The sequence below is a fragment of the Rattus norvegicus genome, chromosome 20, assembly GCF_021556685.1.
Source record: "Rattus norvegicus strain SHRSP/BbbUtx chromosome 20, alternate assembly SHRSP_T2T, whole genome shotgun sequence".
Lineage (NCBI taxonomy): Eukaryota > Metazoa > Chordata > Mammalia > Rodentia > Muridae > Rattus > Rattus norvegicus.
Window position 1 is genome coordinate 1,101,887 of NC_141553.1, and position 20,206 is coordinate 1,122,092.

At 39.3% G+C, this 20,206-nt stretch overlaps 1 protein-coding gene and 3 pseudogenes across 1 annotated transcript; 2 read left to right on the top strand and 2 right to left on the bottom strand.

The window, feature by feature from the left end:
• Or11a7-ps1 (olfactory receptor family 11 subfamily A member 7, pseudogene 1) lies at positions 782-1,399 on the top strand (annotated as a pseudogene).
• On the bottom strand, positions 3,623-4,552 carry Or1o11 (olfactory receptor family 1 subfamily O member 11). The gene is given in 1 exon segment (NM_214456.1): positions 3,623-4,552. A coding segment is annotated over 1 exon segment (930 nt).
• Or11a8-ps1 (olfactory receptor family 11 subfamily A member 8, pseudogene 1) lies at positions 16,556-17,138 on the top strand (annotated as a pseudogene).
• Positions 19,035-19,964, bottom strand: Or1o2f-ps1 (olfactory receptor family 1 subfamily O member 2F, pseudogene 1; annotated as a pseudogene).

Sequence of the window (20,206 nt, forward strand, 5' to 3'; positions counted from 1 at the left end):
GAAATGCAAATCAAAACAACCCTGAGATTCTACCTCACACCAGTCATAATGGCTAAGATCATAAACTCAGATGACAACAGATGCTGGCGAGGATGTGGAGAAAGAGGAACACTCATCCATTGTTGGTGAGATTGCAGACTGGCACAACCACTCTGGAGATCAGTCTGGGAGGCTCCTTAGAAAATTGGACATAGTATTACATGAGGATACAGCTATACTACTCCAGGGCATATACCCAAATCATGCTCCAACGTATAACAAGGGCACGTGCTCCACTATGTTCATAGCAGCCTCATTTATAATAGCCAGAAGCTGGAAAGAACCCAAATTCCCTTCAACAGAGGAATGGATACAGAAAATGTCGTACATCTACACAATGGAGTGCTACTCAGCTATTAAAAACAATGACTTCATGAAATTCATAGGCAAATGGATGGAACTAGGAAGTATCCTGAGTGAGGTAACCCAATCACCAAAAAAAAACAAAAAACAAAAACAAAAACACATGGTAGGCACTGACTGATAAATGGATATTAGCCCAAAAGCTGGAATTATCCAAGATACAATCCACAGACCACATGAAGTTCAAGAAGGACAACCAAAGTGTGATGCTTCAATCCTCCTTAGAAGGGGGAACAAAAATATTCATAGGAGGAGATATGGAGACAAAATTTGGAGCAGAGACTGAAGGAATGTCCATTCAGAGCCTGCCCCACCTGGGGGTCCCCATTGGAGGAGTTAGAGAAAGGATTGAAAGGGATGTGAGTGGAGAAGAGAGTGAGTAGGAAAAGGAACCCCTAAAAGAGTCAAAAGTCCATCTACAGTGACTGGCTGCTTGCTCCAGTTCTTCATATTTGGCTCTTGGATACAGATGAGTATTTCCTGCTGGCTGCGATGACATATGATTGCTACCTTGCAACCTGTCACACCCTATAATACCCATCCTGATGGTGCCACAACGGTGCCTGGAGTTGGTACCCACAGTCTGGATGTCTGGCTCTATGTTAGATAGACTAGTTGTTGCTCTGATGGCCCAGCTGAGGTTCTGTGGCCCCAACCAAATTGATCCCTTTTGCTGTGATTTCTCTCACCTTTGATGGCTTGCTCAAATACCAGAGTAGCCCAGGTGACTACATTTATTCTCTCCATTGCATTCCTGAATATCCTCTTTGAGCTGGTTCTGATCTTCTATGCTGAGATTGTGGTGACTGTGCTGAGAGATTGAAAGACCCCCTTCCTGAAAGGGAATTATACAAGCCCAGCCCTAGGCCCTCAAACATAGAAATGAAAGATAAGTTTTAAATACATAGGCTTGGAACTAAAATAAGCCTTATGAGAAAGTTCAAGAAGTTCAAATGTGTCCCAAGACTTGTGGGACAAGCTGATCCAACATTTAGACAAAATAGCCCAGAAAAGAAAACAAAATGCAGAAACCAGACTAAAATATGGGCATTGCTCCATGGGCCACCTGGCAGGGAAAAAGCAACAGTCCCTAACCCCCCGGGAGACCCGACCACCATGTACTTTTTGCTAACTCACTGTTATGATTATAGCCAAAATAGGTAACATACACCTATGCCTCATTTACTCCACCAATCACATCCCTGTAACCATGCATCTGCTTCTGTAAGCCTGCTTCTGCTCTCCAATACACTATAAAAACCCGTCCCTGGTTCTGCTAGGCGCGCCAGTCTTCCGAATTGACTGGGATGCCCACAGATACCTGTGTATCCTGATCAATAAAAATCCTCTTGCAGATTGCAGCCGGTGGACTCAGACTGGTCATTGGGGCTTGAGGATCTCCCTCCTGAGGGAAGATTCTCTCTGAGAGTCTTACAAGATGCCTCAGGGACTAGAAGGACCAAAGACTTTCCCACATGCTCCTGTCACTTGACTGTGGTGTCTATATTCTATGGAACACTCATGGTCTTGTGCACTGTGCCCTCTGCTGTCCATTCCCAGCCCCCCCTCCATGGTCACTGCCCTGATCTACAACTAAAGTGGTCATCCCCATCTTCAACTGTGGCATCTATACCTTGAAGAACTAGGAGTTACAGCAAGTACTAAGAAGGCTTCTCTACTGTAAACAACTTAAATGTGACCTAAGGAGGAGGACAGTGAAGATTTTCTACTGGATTTTCAATGTCTTGATTGAAAAGTATTCCATAATCGGCTGGAGATGAGTAACTATATTGTTTCTCAGATTCCCCTTTAGGTCTCCTGAACTATGCTCAGAGGGGAAGTAATAGTTAGACCATTTTCAGATGTTAGTTTAAAAGATTATGTAAGGTACTGTGAGTTATTTACTGCATACAACATAAACAGGGCTCTGATTTGATCATCACACAGTGAATACATGTACTGAGCTATCACTCTGTAGTCTGTTGATCATACAGTGAACACATGTACTGGATTGCCATTCTGAAGCTTGTTGCTGTCTGTAGCACTGCAGTGAATGATTAATGAAAAGAAAACCATAGAAACAAGACAGCAATACATACACAAATCTAGAACAATGTTCATTTATGTTATTGCAGTGTGACATTTTAAGATTTCTTTCCCATTGTATTTCGTTTGAGCATGCAAATTTAATGGTGGGACCTTCAATGTGATTTCCCAGAAGTGATATGTCATAAATAATTTTACAAATACACACAAAATAACAATAATAAATTATTTTATTTTTTATTTGCTTTTATTGTGACCTTTATTTAGAATAATAAATTATTGTAAAAGGAATCCTGTAATATGTTCTCCAATAGAAGATAGAATAAACCTGTATTCTTTCTCGTCATGCTCATATTGACCTAGGTTATTGTCAGACTCACCAGCTTCTTGACTTTTCACTTGTGATATAAGTTCTGTGAACACTAAAGCTCCCTTTAGCATGATTTCTCAGTAGTATTCTGAATCAGCTAGAGGAAGGATATTATAAAAAGGCATAAAAACTTTGATGCATTTGATCTCCAGCATAGGAGAGGCAGTAAAACCTATAAGAATATCTGGGGGCTGTTTTTACTAAACCACTGGTAAAAATTCTTAAAATTATCCCATGGTTGTAGTGATTGCAATGGATAGTCATGCATCAGGAGTATGAGTATAAGAAGACAAACTAAAGAATATCAGACCCAACATAGTAATCTTTCCAATAGATCACTTTATTTGTTACTTGTTTTGGTGCTGTTACAAAACACCGGACAAGCAATTTAAGAATGGAAGTTTCATTTTTACTCATGGTTTGAAGAATACAATAGGTCAGGATGAGAAAAGCAAGTCAGAAGGGCAGGGTATAGGGTAGCATTGCATCTGTGGTCAAGAAGCAAAAACAGATGAATAATTATAGTAAGTTAGGTTTTTAATTTTTCTATTTAATTCATCTAGGATAATTTTATGGAACAAGCGGTGTCATGTACATTCAAATGAATCTTTCCCTCTTGGTGAAATCTCTCCAGAGATAGTTTCACAGAAATGCCCAAAGTTGTGTGGTTCCAAATTCAGTCAAGAAAACACTAAAGATTAGCCATAAGAATCATTTATTTTTTTCCCTGAGTCATGGTGTTAACTGACTCACTCTGCATGTGTGGTAGTGATGTGAGATATGATCCTTCCTGATGGATGATCCTTATTTGTGAGACTTCTCCATGTTCAGGGTCCTTCTCAATGAACTCTTAACATCCTTATTTCTCAGACTATAAATGAAGGGGTTCAGAGTGGGAGTTACCAGAGTATACATGACAGCAGCTACCACCTCCCCAGAGGAGGGAGAACTAGATGGGGGCTTCAGGTAGGTGGCAAAGACTGTACTATAGAATAGGAGGACTACAGAGAGGTGAGAACTGCATGTAGCCAGGGCTTTTCTTTTCCCCTGCGCTGATGGAACTTTAGCCACAGCATAAAAAATACAACTATAAGAACTTACAATGCAGAGAACTGCACTGATTCCTAAAACCCCAGCCAAAGCCATCATCAGGATTTCATTGAGGTGAGTGTCAGAACAGGAAAGCCATAAGAGAGGCCGACAATCACAGAAAAAATGAGGAATCTCTTGATTGGTGTGAAAATATAACTGAGAGAGCAATAAGGCATAGACAAAAGACACACAATGAGCTACTCCCCATGACCCACTGACCAGAATCTCACATCTACAAGGAGTCATGACAAGTGGATAGAGCAGTGGGTGGCAGATAGCAGCATAGCGGTCAATAGCCATGACTGCCAGAAGCAGGTTATCCATATCTGCAAAAACACCAAAGAAATACAACTGAGTCAGGCATCCAGAGAATGAGATTGATCCATCTCCAGTCCACAGAGTCTCCAGCGTTTTAGGAGCTGTGGTGGTGATGAAGCAAAGATCCACGAGTGAGAGCTGACTAAGGAAGAAATACATGGGTGTGTGGAGGTGGACATCAGCACCAATAGCTAACAGAAGGAGCAGGTTCCCTAAAAGGCCCAACAAGTAGAGAGCAAGGAAGATGCTAAAGAAAAGCTGCCATTTTTCTGGTTCCCCAGATAATCCCAAGAGGATAAAGTCAGGAGCCTGACTACAGTTCATCCTGGGTCTTGTTATTCAAGTAGTAATTGGTATGAAGACAGTTCTCTGACTGTAGGCAAGAGTTGGCATGAACCCAGACCTGGTCCCTTGGCAATGGGTCTCCCTCACAGAATCTATTGAGCAATGGAAACTAGACTATTAATGGGAAGGACAAGATTTGGAGTTCATTAAAAAATGGCTCCCTAAGGAGACATAAAGACAATTTGTTGAGTGGCTTCTGGGAATTCTCTTGGAGAAAGATATGCTATTTAACCATTGTGTTACTTGGTTGAATAACCACATTCCTGTGAATCTATTTGTCTGTGATTCCTTTGAAGGCAGAGGCTTTATCTTAGTACATAGCTTAGTGCTTTGCTCACAGTGGGATTTCAATAAATGTTCCTGTCCATCCATAGAGTCACCGCTCTGGTTGCAGCTTCAGCAGACAGAGTAAAATACTGCTGTTTTGCTGAGTGACTTACTGTGACCACTTTTGCCTCAAATAATGTATTGTTCACAATGATGCCAAGGGAGTTCCTTCAAAAAAATAAAATCATGTTACTTATTTGTTTAAAAGACGTTACCAGGATAAACATATTTTTATGAAACTGTATATGTCCTGTGTGTCTTCTAAGGCTCTAAGTATTTTGAACTGGGAATGTCTTATAAACTCTATCATGCTTCACTGTCCACATTGAATGAGCTACCAGCAAGATTCACACTTCTCAGTATCATTTTCAATCATGGTCAATTTCTGTTGTTAACATAATATAAAATAATTAATAAAATATTCATTTTGAATCAAAACCAAGTAAAAGATGTAAGAACCCCTCTGGTGAACTCTGAGATAGCAGAGAGCAATGCACAGGACGATGTGGAAAGTGTGATTCTATGACTTCTGGTAACTCTTCTTAAAAAACTCTCAATGGTGTCTAATCATTGTGTATCTACCTAATCCAAAAAACAACCAAAGTTTCCACCACAATCATCCTCAGTTTCCCTAATCTCCTTACTTCATTGAGCTGTGCTATGACTGAGAGATAATACATGGTTTTGAACCATGGGATTATCCTTGCCTTCTCGGTTTCTCTCCAAGGAAGTCATGGTTCTTTGATTAGCAGATTTACTTTGCACCATCATAGATTACCATCTTGTGATATGGAGGATATAACCAAATGTATTTTTAAAAAAATATTTAGTAAGGTATTGTTAGTATTTGCCTCCTTTCAAAAGCAAATGAGACACCATATTATGACAGAACAAAGAAGAACCTGAATTTACTCTTCAAAGTATGCCTAGTAGTTACCATAAAAAATTAGCAAATAGTTATGAATTTTCCCATTCATTTAGTATTTCAGGATGGAAACACTTTTTCTCCAGGTGTTATTCTGCTGGTATGACTTGAACACATGGTGCATCCATGTCTTTCATTCCCACATATGTAAACAGTGTTTTTATCCACAAACTCTTGTACATTTCAGCCCCTTGATCACCAATTCTTACCTTACGTGGACATTTCTCATCAATTCAATCAAAACTTATTACATCAACAGTGTAACTGGCTACACTTAATTTATTCTAATTACTATTATTCAGGCTGCAAACATTTCAGTTTTGCCTTGACTCCATTGGTCAAATACCTCTAGTGTCTCTTCTTTCCTAGTAATTACATATATTGTACTGTGCTCACTGCAAACTTATTGGTGTGCCTCTGCCAACCCCTAGCTAGGCAGTCTTGTCTTTCTGTTTGGTCACCCATAGTTTTTCTAATTCTCACTCTATATATTGTGCATTCTTGTTAACATTAATCACCATAGTTCCTCTCACCTGATAATTCTTCATCTTTCATCAAATTTGACCAGGATTTCAAAACTATTTTATAATTTTATCTTCTTGTCCACTTTTAAACTGTTATTGAATACTTTACCATTTATTATCTTACCTCTTTTTAAATATATAGACAGGATGACCTGGTGCTCAGTTTTATATTGTCTAAATGAGGTTTCTAGTTTCTGTGACATATAATTTTTTTCTTCTTATGTGAATTTCCTGAGAGTAGAGGCCATCATTTCTTTTAAAAATGTAAAAAAAAACCATGGCTTTTGTAAAAATTATTACTAGTCCTCAGGATAAGATGCTACTCTGAATGTTACCTTCCCATGACCTGGTTGAGGACAGATGGAATAAGAAAAACATGACTCTGTTCCAAAGACAAAAGTGGCTTTTAAAACCCACCAAGGAACTGAAAGAATATCTTAAAAGTGTGGAGGAAAATATTTTATGTACTAGTAAAACATAGGCTGACAGAGAGGGTGCTCCAAACCTTTGTTCAATCTTCCTTCCTTCCTTCCTTCCTTCCTTCCTTCCTTCCTTCCTTCCCCCCTCTCTCCCCTTCTTTTTCTCTTTATTTCTTTCCTCCTTTCTTTTCTCCTTTTTATTATGATTCCCCATCTTTTCACAGCTTACCTGTATTTTTCTTCACTGTACTTTCTGTTTAATTATGTTTTAACTCTTTCCTTTATGAGAAGAATAGGTTAACAATGAAGATCTAGGAAAAACTCAATTCTGTTACTGTAATAGAGAGGGCTCTACTACTAACAGAAGACAAAGACACATAATCTTGTTCATAAACAGCTTGCAGTTGTGTTATCTGTATATGTAACATGAAGTAATTAACAAAACTTTATAGTTGGATGGTATACCTTAGAGATTTGTATTTGGGGCTAGAAAGATGGGACAGTAGTTAAGAGTGTTGCTCCTTTTCCTGAAGACCTGATTTTGGCTCCCCACATCCAAATCAAGTGACACACAAGAACCTGCAACTCTAGTTCCAAGCTCTTTAATCCCTTTTCTGGCCTCTGTGGGCACTGACACACATGCCCACATACAAACACAAATATACATACATGTACTTTACAATAAAATATCATTTTAAAGGAAGACAAAAAGCACTGTCTCCTTGTACACAAGAAAATTGAAATAACTTCCTGCATCTGATCAGCACACTGTGGAGTGAAGCTGGATATCAACAACAAAAACAAAAGAGAGTCTATAAGTTCATAGAAACCAAACAACTCACTACTGAGTGAAAAAATGGGTCAAGACAGAAATAAAGAAATTAAAGTCTTTCTAGAATTCAATGAAAACAAATACACAGCATATCTAACATTATGGGACACAATGAAAGTGGTGTGAAGAGGAAAGCTGACATCAATCATTAAGTGCCTGCATAAAATAATTGGAGTGATCTCATATGGCAACTTGAAAGCTCACCTAAAAGCTCTAAAACAAGACAGCTCTAGTCATTCCCTAGAGAAGTCAACAATGGAAGATGGGAACAAAAGATTTTAGGAGTGAGATCAGGAGAACATGGCCTCTTTTAAAATGATATGGGGAGCCAAAATAACTCTCATAAATGTTAGCTTTAAATTTCAGTCATCAAAATATTACTTTATTTCTCAAAAACACAGCTGAATTGAAAACCCTTTGTTTTCACTTCAAGTCTTTGGTTGTCTGACTTTCAAGAGACCTACAATACTACCCTGGTTTCTAATGATCTCTAATTCATCTTCAGTCTCTTAACCTGTTCCTCCTCCTGTTTTAAATTACTTATAACTCATCTTTTGTACCTCTCTTCTAGCTATAGTTCCAGGCTTCATATATCTGTAAACAAATTACTCTGTTCAAGTTTTCAATTCAGCTTTTTTTCAAATGTGTGTGTGTGTGTGTGTCTATGTGTCTGTGTCTGTATGAGTGCATCATATATAAATATATATAATATCATTTCATCATAGAAGAATTTTTACTGTGAAACATTCTTTCTTTTAGGTGGGGCTATTTACATGCAGCTTTAGAAACTAACATACAAATGGAATGGTGACCTATACTACATCTACAATGATCTTCTCTGAAATATGAGCTCATACTCCATAAAATACCACATTTTATACTTACCTTCTGACCTCTCTAATGTACACTAATGAGTGATGAACTTAGAATTATCCACTTTGCCCAATGGTCTTAGACCTACAAGCATCCTGCCCTTTGCACTCATTGCTGAGACTGTATATGAGAGTGGAGAAGATGGAGTCTGGAAGTCTAGACTTTATTAGCTCTCTTGGGATCAGAAAAGGTTTGCCTACGGAAAAAATCTTTCTTGACCTTAGAGACTCAGTTCCCAAAGTTACTCATTAGTGGAAAGTATGTAATAACTTTCCATTGAGAATTTTCTTGAAGACATATTTTAAGAATAAAATCACTAAACAGCCATAAATTTTGGCCAAAATTCATATGTGAAAGCAGAAAGGGATTTACAATTCATAGTCTATTTCTAGTCATTAGTCTACCTTCTAAACTAAGGAAAACCTGAACAGTGCATGTGGGGTCATAATATTTCCTGGTCTCTAGTTAGATCCATCCTAACTGATGTATGAGTTTTAATTGCACTTTATAAATAAATATAGATTCAAACATGCCCTATTCATTAATCATCTACCATAACATTCTTACAGAACTGCCAGCCTTATTCTATCTAAATAGGAATTCCTGTTCCATTCTCCTAATTGTTTCTCATTCAGTTTTTACCATATTTGATGAAGATTTTCACAATTCACAAAGAGTTCTACAGTGTGCCGTTCATTGAAGTCAGCTAGGAAACATTTAACTATTTGGGACCACCGAGACAATATGTGAAATTAGAAACAGTCCATTTTCTCTCTCATAAAGATGCCCAAAGGTTGGTAATATGGAGAAGAGCTGGTCCATTCCCAGGATCATGAAAGAATGTTTCTGTGTCATTGGGTACATACACCATCTAGAACTGTGAAGTTCCAATAATTATCTTATTTCTTCCTTCCTCTTAGGAACATGACAATATTCAAGAATCAAATTGGTCTGCTCAGTTTAACAAGAAGAAAATGTGTAAATATTTCCTAATGCATGGCACATGAGGCATCCTACAGAAAACAATGAACCATAGAAGGTCATGAAGTAGAAAATACACCAATTCTACAGTCAGTTATTCTAAGTATAGGTTCATATTTGTCTCCTTCACCAAAGCATATGATCATTGGAGATTTTTTAAATTACACTATACATTTATTTTCTAAGCTTTGAAATTTCTACACCATACAAAAGTTGGGTGAAATTAAAATAGTAAAAATTTTTAGCCACTAATTGCTATAAGTGACTGTTAAAAAAAATCAATGTTCCTAATGCATACACTAGTAACTATAAAATACATCTGGAGTCTTAAAATGATATTATTTCCATTCATGTCCAAGTAATACTGCTCTTAAAACCCATCTGGGATTACTGTTATCTGTGTCTAATGGTTTAAGCCCTCCAATGCTTCCCTATTGTTTGAAAATCAAACAACTCCATCCAGAGAAGATATCTGCCCCTCTGCCATACCCCACTGTCTTTCTTCCAAGAGGTCTGCCATAAGCAGGGACACAAGTGAAACCCCTGCACCAATACCTGACCCCACTAGGATCTCCACGGAGCTCAGAGAATGCAGGACCTGTCTGCTATGCTGGAGCCCCATCTTCCTTCTAGCCTGCAACTCTGTCCAGGACAGTTGGGGCAAGCTTGCCTCTCTCCCGTACTCCACAGCCTGTCTCCCATGAAGTCTGCTGTGATCAGGTACACAGCCTCCCTGTCTCTCAGGAGGTCTTCCTCAGAAGATAGAAAGATCTCCCATGTTCATGGGCCAATAGGATTAACATAGTAAAAAAAATATGGTCGTCTTCCCAAAAGCAATTTATAGATTCAATCCAATTCCCATAAAAAGTCCATTTTAATTCTTCACAGACATAGAAAGAGCAATTCACTACTTCATCTGAAATAACAAGAAACCCAGGATAGCAATAATTCCCAACAATAAAAGAACTTCTGGGGAAAATCACCATTCCCGACCTCAAACTGTACTACAGAGCAACAGTGATAAAAATTACACAGTATGGCACAGAAACAGATCGAGTAGTGGAATAAAGCTGAAGACCCAGAAATAAACCCACACACACACTTGATCTGTGACAAAAAAGCCAAACACATCTAGAAAAAAGAAAACATCTTCAATAAATTATGCTGGTCTAACTGGCAGTATGCATGTAGAAAAATATAAAGTGATCCATATTTATCACTTTGTACAAAAATCAAGTCCATGTGGATCAAGGACCTCAACATAAAACCAGATACACTGAATCTAATAGAAGGAAAAGTGGGAAATAGCCTTGAACATATTTCCACAGGGGGAAATTTCCTGAACAGAGCACCAGTCTCATGATCTAAGATCAACAGTTGACAAATGGGACCTCATGAAACTGCAAAGCTTCTGTTAAGCAAAGGACACTGTCAATAGGACAAAATGGCAACCTACAGATTGGGAAAAGATATTCACTAACCCTTCATCTGATAAAGGGCTAATATCCAAAATTTATAAATAAGTTAGACTCCAAAAAAAGTCAAATAACCCACTTAAATAATGGAGTACAGAGATAAACAGAGATCTCTCAACAGAGGAATCTTGAATGCTCAAGAAGCACTTAAAGAAATGTTTAACATCCTTGATCATCAGGGAAATTCAAATCAAATTGAGATTCTACCTTACACTAATTAGAATGGCTAAGTTAAAAAAAGAACACTCAAACAACAGCACATGCTTCCAAGTCTGTGGAGAAAGAGGAACACTCTTCCATTTCTAGTGGGAGTATAAAGTGATCAGAGTACAACCACTGTATAAATCAATCTGGAGGTTTCTCAGAAAATTAGAAATAGTTCTACCTGACAACCCGGCTATAGTACTCCTGGGCATAAACCTTAAAGATGCTCCACCATGGCATAAGGACATGTGTTCCTCTATGTCCATAGCAGCCTTATCTGTAATAGCTAGAAGCTAAAAACAACCCAGATGTCCCTTAGCCAAAGAACGGATACCAAAAATATGGTTTATTAATACAATGGAATAGTACTCAGCTATTAAAAAGTAAGACATCGTGAATTTTGCAGGCAAATGACTGTAACTAGAAAATATCATCCTGAGTGAGGTAGCCCTGACCCAAAACAAAAGGACATACATGGTATGTACTCACTGGTAAGTGGATATTAGTGATATAGTTCAGAATACCCATGATACAACTCACAGACCATATGAAACTTAACAGGAAAGAAGACCCAAATGTGGATACCTCAATCTCACTTAGAAGATGGAAAAAAAATAATCATGGGAGGGGCAGTGGGAGTGTGGGGCTAGGTGGCAGAGGAGATGGGAAGGAGAAGGGAGGCAGGATCAGGTATGGGGTGAGACAGGAAAGAAGTCCAGTGGGTCAGTGGAATAGGTAGAAGTATGCACCAATGTAGGATGGGGCCAGGAGGAACCTCTGAAAATTCCCAGACAACAGGGATGAGAGGCTCCCATGATCCAATGGGGATAACCTTAGCCAAAATGTCCAACAATGGGAAGATGAAATCAAGAGACCATCTCAAGTAGATAGACATGGCCCCTATTTGAAGGATGGGGCCATCTTCACATCTTCAAAGTTTTTGACCCAGAATTTTTCCTGTCTAAAGGAAATGCAGGGACAAAAGCAGAGCAGAGACTGAAGGAAAGTCCATCCAGTGATGGTCCCTACTTGGGATCCATCCCATGGGTAGGCACTAAACCCTCACACTATTACTGATGCCTTGTTGTCCTTATAGACAGGAGCCTAGCAGCCAACCATTGGAATGAGGTATAGGATCCCTATGGAAGAGTTAGGGGAAGGACTGAAAGAGCTGAAAGGAATTTCAACCCCATAGGAAAAACAACAATATCAAGTAACCCAGACTCCTCAGAGCTCCCAAAGACTGAGTGAGTTACCAAACAATGAGCATACATAGGATGCTCTGTGGCTCCAGCTACATATATAGCAGAAGTCTGCCTTGTCTGGCCTCAGTGGGAGAGGAGTCACCAAGTCTTGTTGAGACTTGATACCCCAGGGAAGAGGCAAGCTAATGGAGTGAGGTGAGAGTGGGTAGGTGGGTTTGTGGGTTGAGGATCACCTTCTCAGAGGCAAAGTGGAGGGTGGTAGGGGTGAAGAACACGTGGAGGGCTGACCACATTTGGAATATAAATAAACAAAATAATTAATATAAAAAATAAAAAGTCAAATGTTGAAATATTAAAAACAAAATATACCAACCTATGCTAGTGCTGGTTCCATGGGGCCACATGGCATCTGCAGGGTATTTTCATCTCAGTCAGTAAGTATTTCAACTGCTAAGCTCCCAATCTCCATCCAACTCTGCTGTAGGCTATTCTCTGGGCCCTGTAGTGGTCTCACTGCCAAGGCTAGCCCAACATTGCTTCCAGCTACTCTCTGAGCCTTTGCAGCAGCTGCCTTCTTTGACTCTCCTGCTGGGGACTCTGCTCACATTCCCAGTAACCCGTTAAAATCAAAATACAGAAAGCTTGTAATTTATTAATTAGATTACATCTTAAGTTCTCACTCCACAAAGCATCCACATAATAAACTCAAAACCAATTAATCCTGATGTAAAGTTTCCACCTAGATGAGACAAATTGTCCTGTAAAATTCTGTCCCTTATGAAATACTCATAATTACCTGTGGCCCATTAAGGCCACACAATCAGGGTTGTCATTCTCTGCTTCCATATTGAGTCTTCTTTTTCTCCTCTCCCTCCCTTCTCTCTAAAACTCTGTGCCCACCTTACCTTGTCACTGCCCAATCACAAACCTTGCCTTATCTTATGCCTGCCTTTACCTGCATATAGACAACCATCCGCAGTAAAACCCACTGTTGTGATCTGGAAGACTCTGCACCTCCTTCCACCTCTTGTGCATTTCTCTCTGCTTTTCAACTTTCTGCCTCAACCACACTGACCACCAAGTCAGCAACACTTCTATACTGGGGTGAATATTCTTATACTTAATACACCTACATAGAGAATTCCATCATTTTCATCTTCTGTAAGGACACACACACACACACACACATACACACACACACACACACACACACACACACACAATTGTTACCCTTATCTACTCTGTTGTGATCAACAGACCTAATGTTAATTTGATGCATTGAATCTTATTGCCTACCTTCAACTTGAATACAAGTTCCAGGAAGTAACAAAAATGCTTTCTACTTTTTTTCAATACTTTAACCCCATCATCCAAAACAATACCTATCGTTCTTACCTGTCCTCTGTGCATTTACAGTGCACATTAAGAGCCTAATACTACCTGTTGAGTGTTTTCTTAGAAACATCATGAGATCATATTTAACTTTTATCTCAATTTGCCTCTATACTTTCTTTACCCACAAGATTCCTGACTGTGACTTTAGCAACAGAGGGATAGATGTTTTGGCATTTTGTTGTCTGCATGAAGTACTCAGATTAGTTAGCATCAGAAGCAGTATGGAAATTTCAATACATTATCAGTGAGTCAACACAGACAACAAGGAAATGACTGCCATGAATACATCCATAGGGGAATGTTGGGGCATTTCAAGAATCATGAATCATATTAACTGACAAATTTAGCCAAGGACTTGGAGTTATATGCATTAAGTGCTGTAAGAAATATATTCCACTATAGTTAACAAATTATTTTCATTTTTCTAATAATAAAACCTTCCCTCTTCCAATAAAAACACTCCTACAGAGTCATGTGTTTATATAACACCAAATATAACCTAACAAGTAATAAACCTATATAATAAATTGAACTGAGCCAAATTAAAGTATAAAGTCAGGTGTATTGTGAGCAGCTTTTAGATGGGTTCCCTGCATTCTCAGGAGGAGGTCAGTGAAGTCTCACAGGTGGGCTAGTTAGTTTTTTTGTTTTGTTTTGTTCTGTTTTTTGTAGGGGAGGGGAGGGAGGTAGTAACGTGATGGTGAGATACTGTGGTTTTGCCTTATTGTGTGAATTTTTAGGGCCCTATAGAGTGATCTAAGTCCAGTTGAGCACTTTAGAATCCGGAACTAGGAACTGGCTTTGTACAGTATTCTGTGAGGGCTTTTGCAAGCATGGGCTCCTAGTCAGAAGAGAAGGGAGAGGTCCTCTTCGCCTATGCCATCTTGGCTTTGTTCCCAAATCCCCATCTTATCAGAACTACTTGAGAATGGTTGATAGTAGGTCTTATCCAAGTGGTGACATTACATACCTTTAATTCCAGCACTCAGGAGGCAGAGGCATGCAGAACTCTCAGTTCAAGGCCAGTTTTACCTATAAAACTATTTCCAAGATAGCCAAGGCTACACAGAGAAACTCTGTCTTGAAAATAAGAAGGTGAAAAAAAAGAGTAGAAGGAAGAGGAATAGGAGTAAGGGTAAGAGGAATAAGATGATGAAGAGGAGAAAGAGAAGGAAGGGGAGGGGAGGGGAGGAGGAGAAGGGGAGGGGAAGAGGAAGAAGAAGAGGAGGAATAGGAGGAGGAGGAGGAGGGGGAGGAGGAGGAAAACCTTGTTGGAGCAGGTGTGTCACTGGGGGTAAATTTTGAAATGCTTGACAATCCATTCTACCACTGGCATTAGAGCCGAATTTTTCAGGATTCTAGCATATACTTAAGACCAGATAAGAAGTCCAGCCTTCAGCTTCCAGCATCTTGCTTTGTAGGTGGTTTACAGAAGGAACTGCTTGGGGTTTAATAACAAAGATATGGAGACATTATAGTATAAGGTGGTAGCCTACTTTTTTCCTGAAGGCAGACTCATGAGCTAGTCATCCCATTTCAATTCTACTCCCTGGTCACCTCCTGTTAACCATGTAGCTCTGAGATGGCCTCCATGTTCTGCTCCTACACCAGTTCCAACTCCAGTTCTTTTTAATTGTTGTACAGATATGGCCAGCATGGAAATATATACCCAAAGGTGCAGTAGTGGTACTCACATATTGGTGGCAGCAAACTGCTGTCTAATTGGACTTAAAGTTCACTCAAAGCAATAAAAGCATACCTTGTACTGGAAACCTAGCCATCTTCCCTAGGCTAGTGAGGTCATAAACCTTAGTAAAGAATCTACTGTGGCCACTTTGCTAAACCAACATAATTCTCTATTACATTCTAAGTTTTATCCCTATACTCTCATATAAATGTAGGTGCTATCCTTCATCAAAGAAGCCTCTCTTTACAATGAATTAAGACTGTCTTAATTAGGTTTTCTATTGCTATAAAGAAACACTGTGACTAAGGCAACTTTTATACAGGACATTTAATTGGGACTTGCTTACAGGTTCAGAAGTTCAGTCTATTATCATCATGGTGAGAGGCATTACAGCATCCAGACAGGCATGGAGCTGGAGGACCTGAGAGTTCTACATCTTATTTTGAAGAAAACCAAAGCTGTCTCACAGACAGCTAGAAGGAGGGTCTCAAAGCCCACCCCCACAGTGACAGAGTCCTCCATCAAGGCCACACCTACTCCAACAAGGCCACACCTCCTAATAGTGGCATTCCCTAGGCCAAGCATATTCAAATTACCGCAGAGAACATCACAAAAACCCACAACTGAACATAGAACAAAAATCAATTAATCACAGGGATTCCAGATCCAATGGCTACATCCTAGCTCCTGTCTTTATGGTTCAGTGAACATCTGAAAAAGAGGTAAAAAGATTTTAAGAGCCAGAATACCAGGTGGTCTGTTCTAAAATAGTGTCTGCTAGAGATGGCTCCATAAACAAGACAGGAACATTGGCAATATCAACTTGCGGGGGGCGGGGGGGCATTTGTGTGATGCTCTACCCCTAGACAAAGAACTATGGACAGCTGATAACTACTGGAGGAAGAAAAATTAGAGTCTCCCATGAGTAAATCCACTCACTGGTTTTCCAAAGCATGGTGGTCAGGCATATATATATGTATATGTATATGTATATGTATATGTATATGTATATGTATATGTATATGTATATGTATATGATGTATATATTCAGCAGATTTTATATATGTCTGTGTATAAGCATACATTCATATTTACACATACATATGTATGTATGTATTTATGTGTGTAACAATAATATTCAAAAAATGGTTATCAAGTTGATCTATACCTTGAAATCTAACACTCCCTATGGTATCCACTCCCAGTTGGGCTTCAATGATGTCTGGATTTGGTGCTCACAGTCTGACTCTCTGACATCATAGTAGATGGAATAGTTGTTCCAATGGCCCAACTGATGTTCTGTGGCTTCAACCTAATTGATTATTTTGATTGATTTTTCACCCTTGATGGTCCTGGCTTGTTCAGATACTGGACTGGTCCAGGTGACTACTTTTCTTTGTAGTCTTCATCTTTGTTGTCTTTGTGACTGTCTCCTTTGGGCTGGTTCTGATGTCCTGTGCTAAGATTGGGGTGACCATGCTGAGAGTTCTATCAGTGGCAGAAAGACCAAGGCCTTCTCCACATGCTCTTCTCACCTGACTGTGGTGTCCACACTCTATGGAACACTCATGGTCTTGTACACTGCGCCCTCTGCTGTCCATTTCCAGCTCCTCTCCAATGTCATTGAACTGTAGTCATTACACAGTAGTCAACTCCATCTTCAACCCTGTCATCTATACTTTGAGGAACCGCGAGGGGCAGCAGGCACTAAGAAATAAATCTGCTGCAAACCAAATGAGAAATGATTTAAGATGGAGGGCAGTGAAGATTTTCTATTTGACTGTCAGCGTCTTGATTGAAAAGTCACCCACAATGGACTAGATATAGAGCAATTATTTTTTTTTCTCAGAATTCCACTTTAGGTCCCTTATGGAGGAGTTAGAGAAAGTTCTGAAGGAGCTGAAGGGGCTTGCAACCCTATAAGAAGAATAAAAATATCAGCAAACCAGAGCTCCCAGAGACTAAACCACTACCCAAAGAATATACAAGGATGGACCTATGGCTCCAACTGCATATGTAGCAGAGAATGGCCTTATCAGGCTCAATGGAGGGAGAGCCCCTTGGTCCTCTCAAGGTTCAATGCCCCAGTAAAGGGGAATGTCAGGACAGGAAGCTGGGAGGAAGTGAGTGGGTGGGTTGGGGAGAACATTCATAGAAGCAGGGGGAGGAGGGATGGAATGGCAGGTTTCCAGAGAAGAAACGTGGAAAGGAGATAACATTTGAAATGTAAATTTAAAAAATCCAATAAAAGAAAAAAAAGCTATGCCCAGGAGAAGATTATAGTTAACCAATTTTCAGATGTTAGTTTAAAAGATTATGTAAATTGCTGCAAGTTGTTTACTGCATACAACATAAACAGTGCTCTGGTTTGATCATCACACACTGAATACATGTACTGGGTTATACTCTGTGGCCTGTTGATCATCACAGAGTGAAGACACGTACTCGATTGCCACTCTGTAACCCATTGCTATACGTAGCACTGCTGTGAATGCTTAATGAAAGAAAAATTATAGAAACAAGACAGCATAAAACACAACTCTAGAGAAATGTTCATGTATGTTATTGTAGCATGACATTTGAAGAGTTCTTTTCTACTGTGTGTATTTGGTTTGAGCATGCAAATTTGATGGTGGAACTTGCAGTTTGATTTCCCACAAAATGGTATGTCATAAATAATTTTATAAACACAAACAATATCAACAATAATAAATTATTTTAAAGGGAATATTTTAATATACTATCCATTAAAATATAGAATAAAATTATATTCTTTCTCATCATGCTCCTATTGACCTGGGTTATTGTCAGACTCACCACTTCTTGACTTATTACTTGTGATTGAAGTTCTGTGAACACTAAATATCTCCTTAACATGATTGTTCAGTGGTATCCAGGTTCAAATGGAGGAAAGATATTAGAAAAAGACAGGAATAGTTTAAATCACTAGATCTCCAGAACAGGAGAGGCAGTAAAAACTATAAGGTTATCAGGGAGATGTTGTTACTAAACCACTGGTAAAAATTCTTAAAATTATCCCATGGTTTTAGTGATTGCAATGGATAGTAATGCATCAAGAATATGAGTATAAGAAGACAAATTAAAGAATATCAAACCCAACATCGAATTCTTTCCAATAGATCACTTTATTTGGTACTTGTTTTGGTGCTGTTGCAAAACGCCTGACAAATAATTTAAGAATGAAAGTTTCATTTTTTTCAGGGTTTGAAGAATACAATAGGTCAGGAAGAGAAAAGGAAGACAAGAGGGTGGGGTAGAGGATAACGTTGCATCTGTGGTCAAGATGCAAAAGCAGATGAATAATGATAGTAAGCTAGGTTTTTAATTTTTCCATTATCAGTCCAGTATGATTCTATGGAACAGAAGGTGTCACACACATTCAAATGGATCTTCCCTTCTTGGGGAAATCTGTCCAGAGATACCTTCACAGAAATGCCCAGAGTAGCAAGTTCATGGTGATTCCAAATCCAGTCAAATTAACACTAAAGATTACACGTAAGAATTACGTTACTCTCTCATGAGACATGGTGTTAATTGACTCAATTGCACGTGTGGTAGTGATAGGGGGTGTAATCGTTCCTGAGAGATGATCCTTAGTCCTGAGACGTCTCCATGTTGAGGATCTTTCTCAATGAAATTTTAACATCCTTATTTCTCAGACTATAAATAAAGGGGTTCAGAGTGGGAGTTACCAAGGTATACATGACAGCAGCTACCATCTCACCAGAGGAACGTGAACTAGATGGGGGCTTCAGGTAGGTGGCAAAGACTGTGCTGTAGAAAAGGAGGACAACAGAGAGGTGGGAACTGCATGTAGCTAAGGCTTTCCTTTTCCCCTGTGCTGATGGAAATCTAGCCACAGCATGAAAAATACAACCATAAGAAATTACAATGCAGAGAACTGCACCAATTCCAAAAATTCCAACCAGAGCTGTTAACAGAACCTCATTAAGGTGAGTGTCTGAGCAGGAAAATGTTAAGAGAGGCCCAAATTCACAGAAAAAGTGAGGTATCCCTTGATTGGTATGAAAAAATAACTGAGAGAGCATCAAGGTTTGGGTCAGAGACACACAATGAGCTACTCCCCATGACCCACTGACCAGAATCTCACATCTACAAGGAGTCATGACAAGTGAATAGAGCAGTGGGTGGCAGATAGCAGCATAGCGGTCAATAGCCATGACTGCCAGAAGCAGGTTATCCATGTCAGCAAAAACACCAAAGAAATACAACTGAGACAGGCATCCAGAGAATGAGATTGATCCATCTCCAGTCCACAGAGTCTCCAGTGTTTTAGGAGCTGTGGTGGTGATGAAGCAAAGATCCACGAATGAGAGTTGACTGAGGAAGAAATACATGGGTGTGTGGAGGTGGACATCAGCACCAATAGCTAACAGAAGGAGCAGGTTCCCTAAAAATCCGAGCAAGTAAAGAGCAAAGAAGACACAAAAGAGGAGCTGCCAATTCTCTGGATTGCCAGATAATCCCAAGAGGATAAGGCCAGGAGCCTGAGTGCAGTTCATCCTGTGTCTTGTCAATAAAGAAGAAATGGTGTGAAGACAATTCTCTCACTGCAGGCAAGAATTGGCATCAACCCAGACTTTGATTATGCAATGGAAACTAGAATAGCAAAAGGAGGGAAAAGACTTGAGAGTTCATTAAAAAGAGCTCCCTAGGAAGAAATAAAGTCAAGTCATTAAATGTCTTCTGGGAATTCTCTAGGTGAAAACTATTGTATTTATCAGGGTTTTTTTTTTCACAGAAT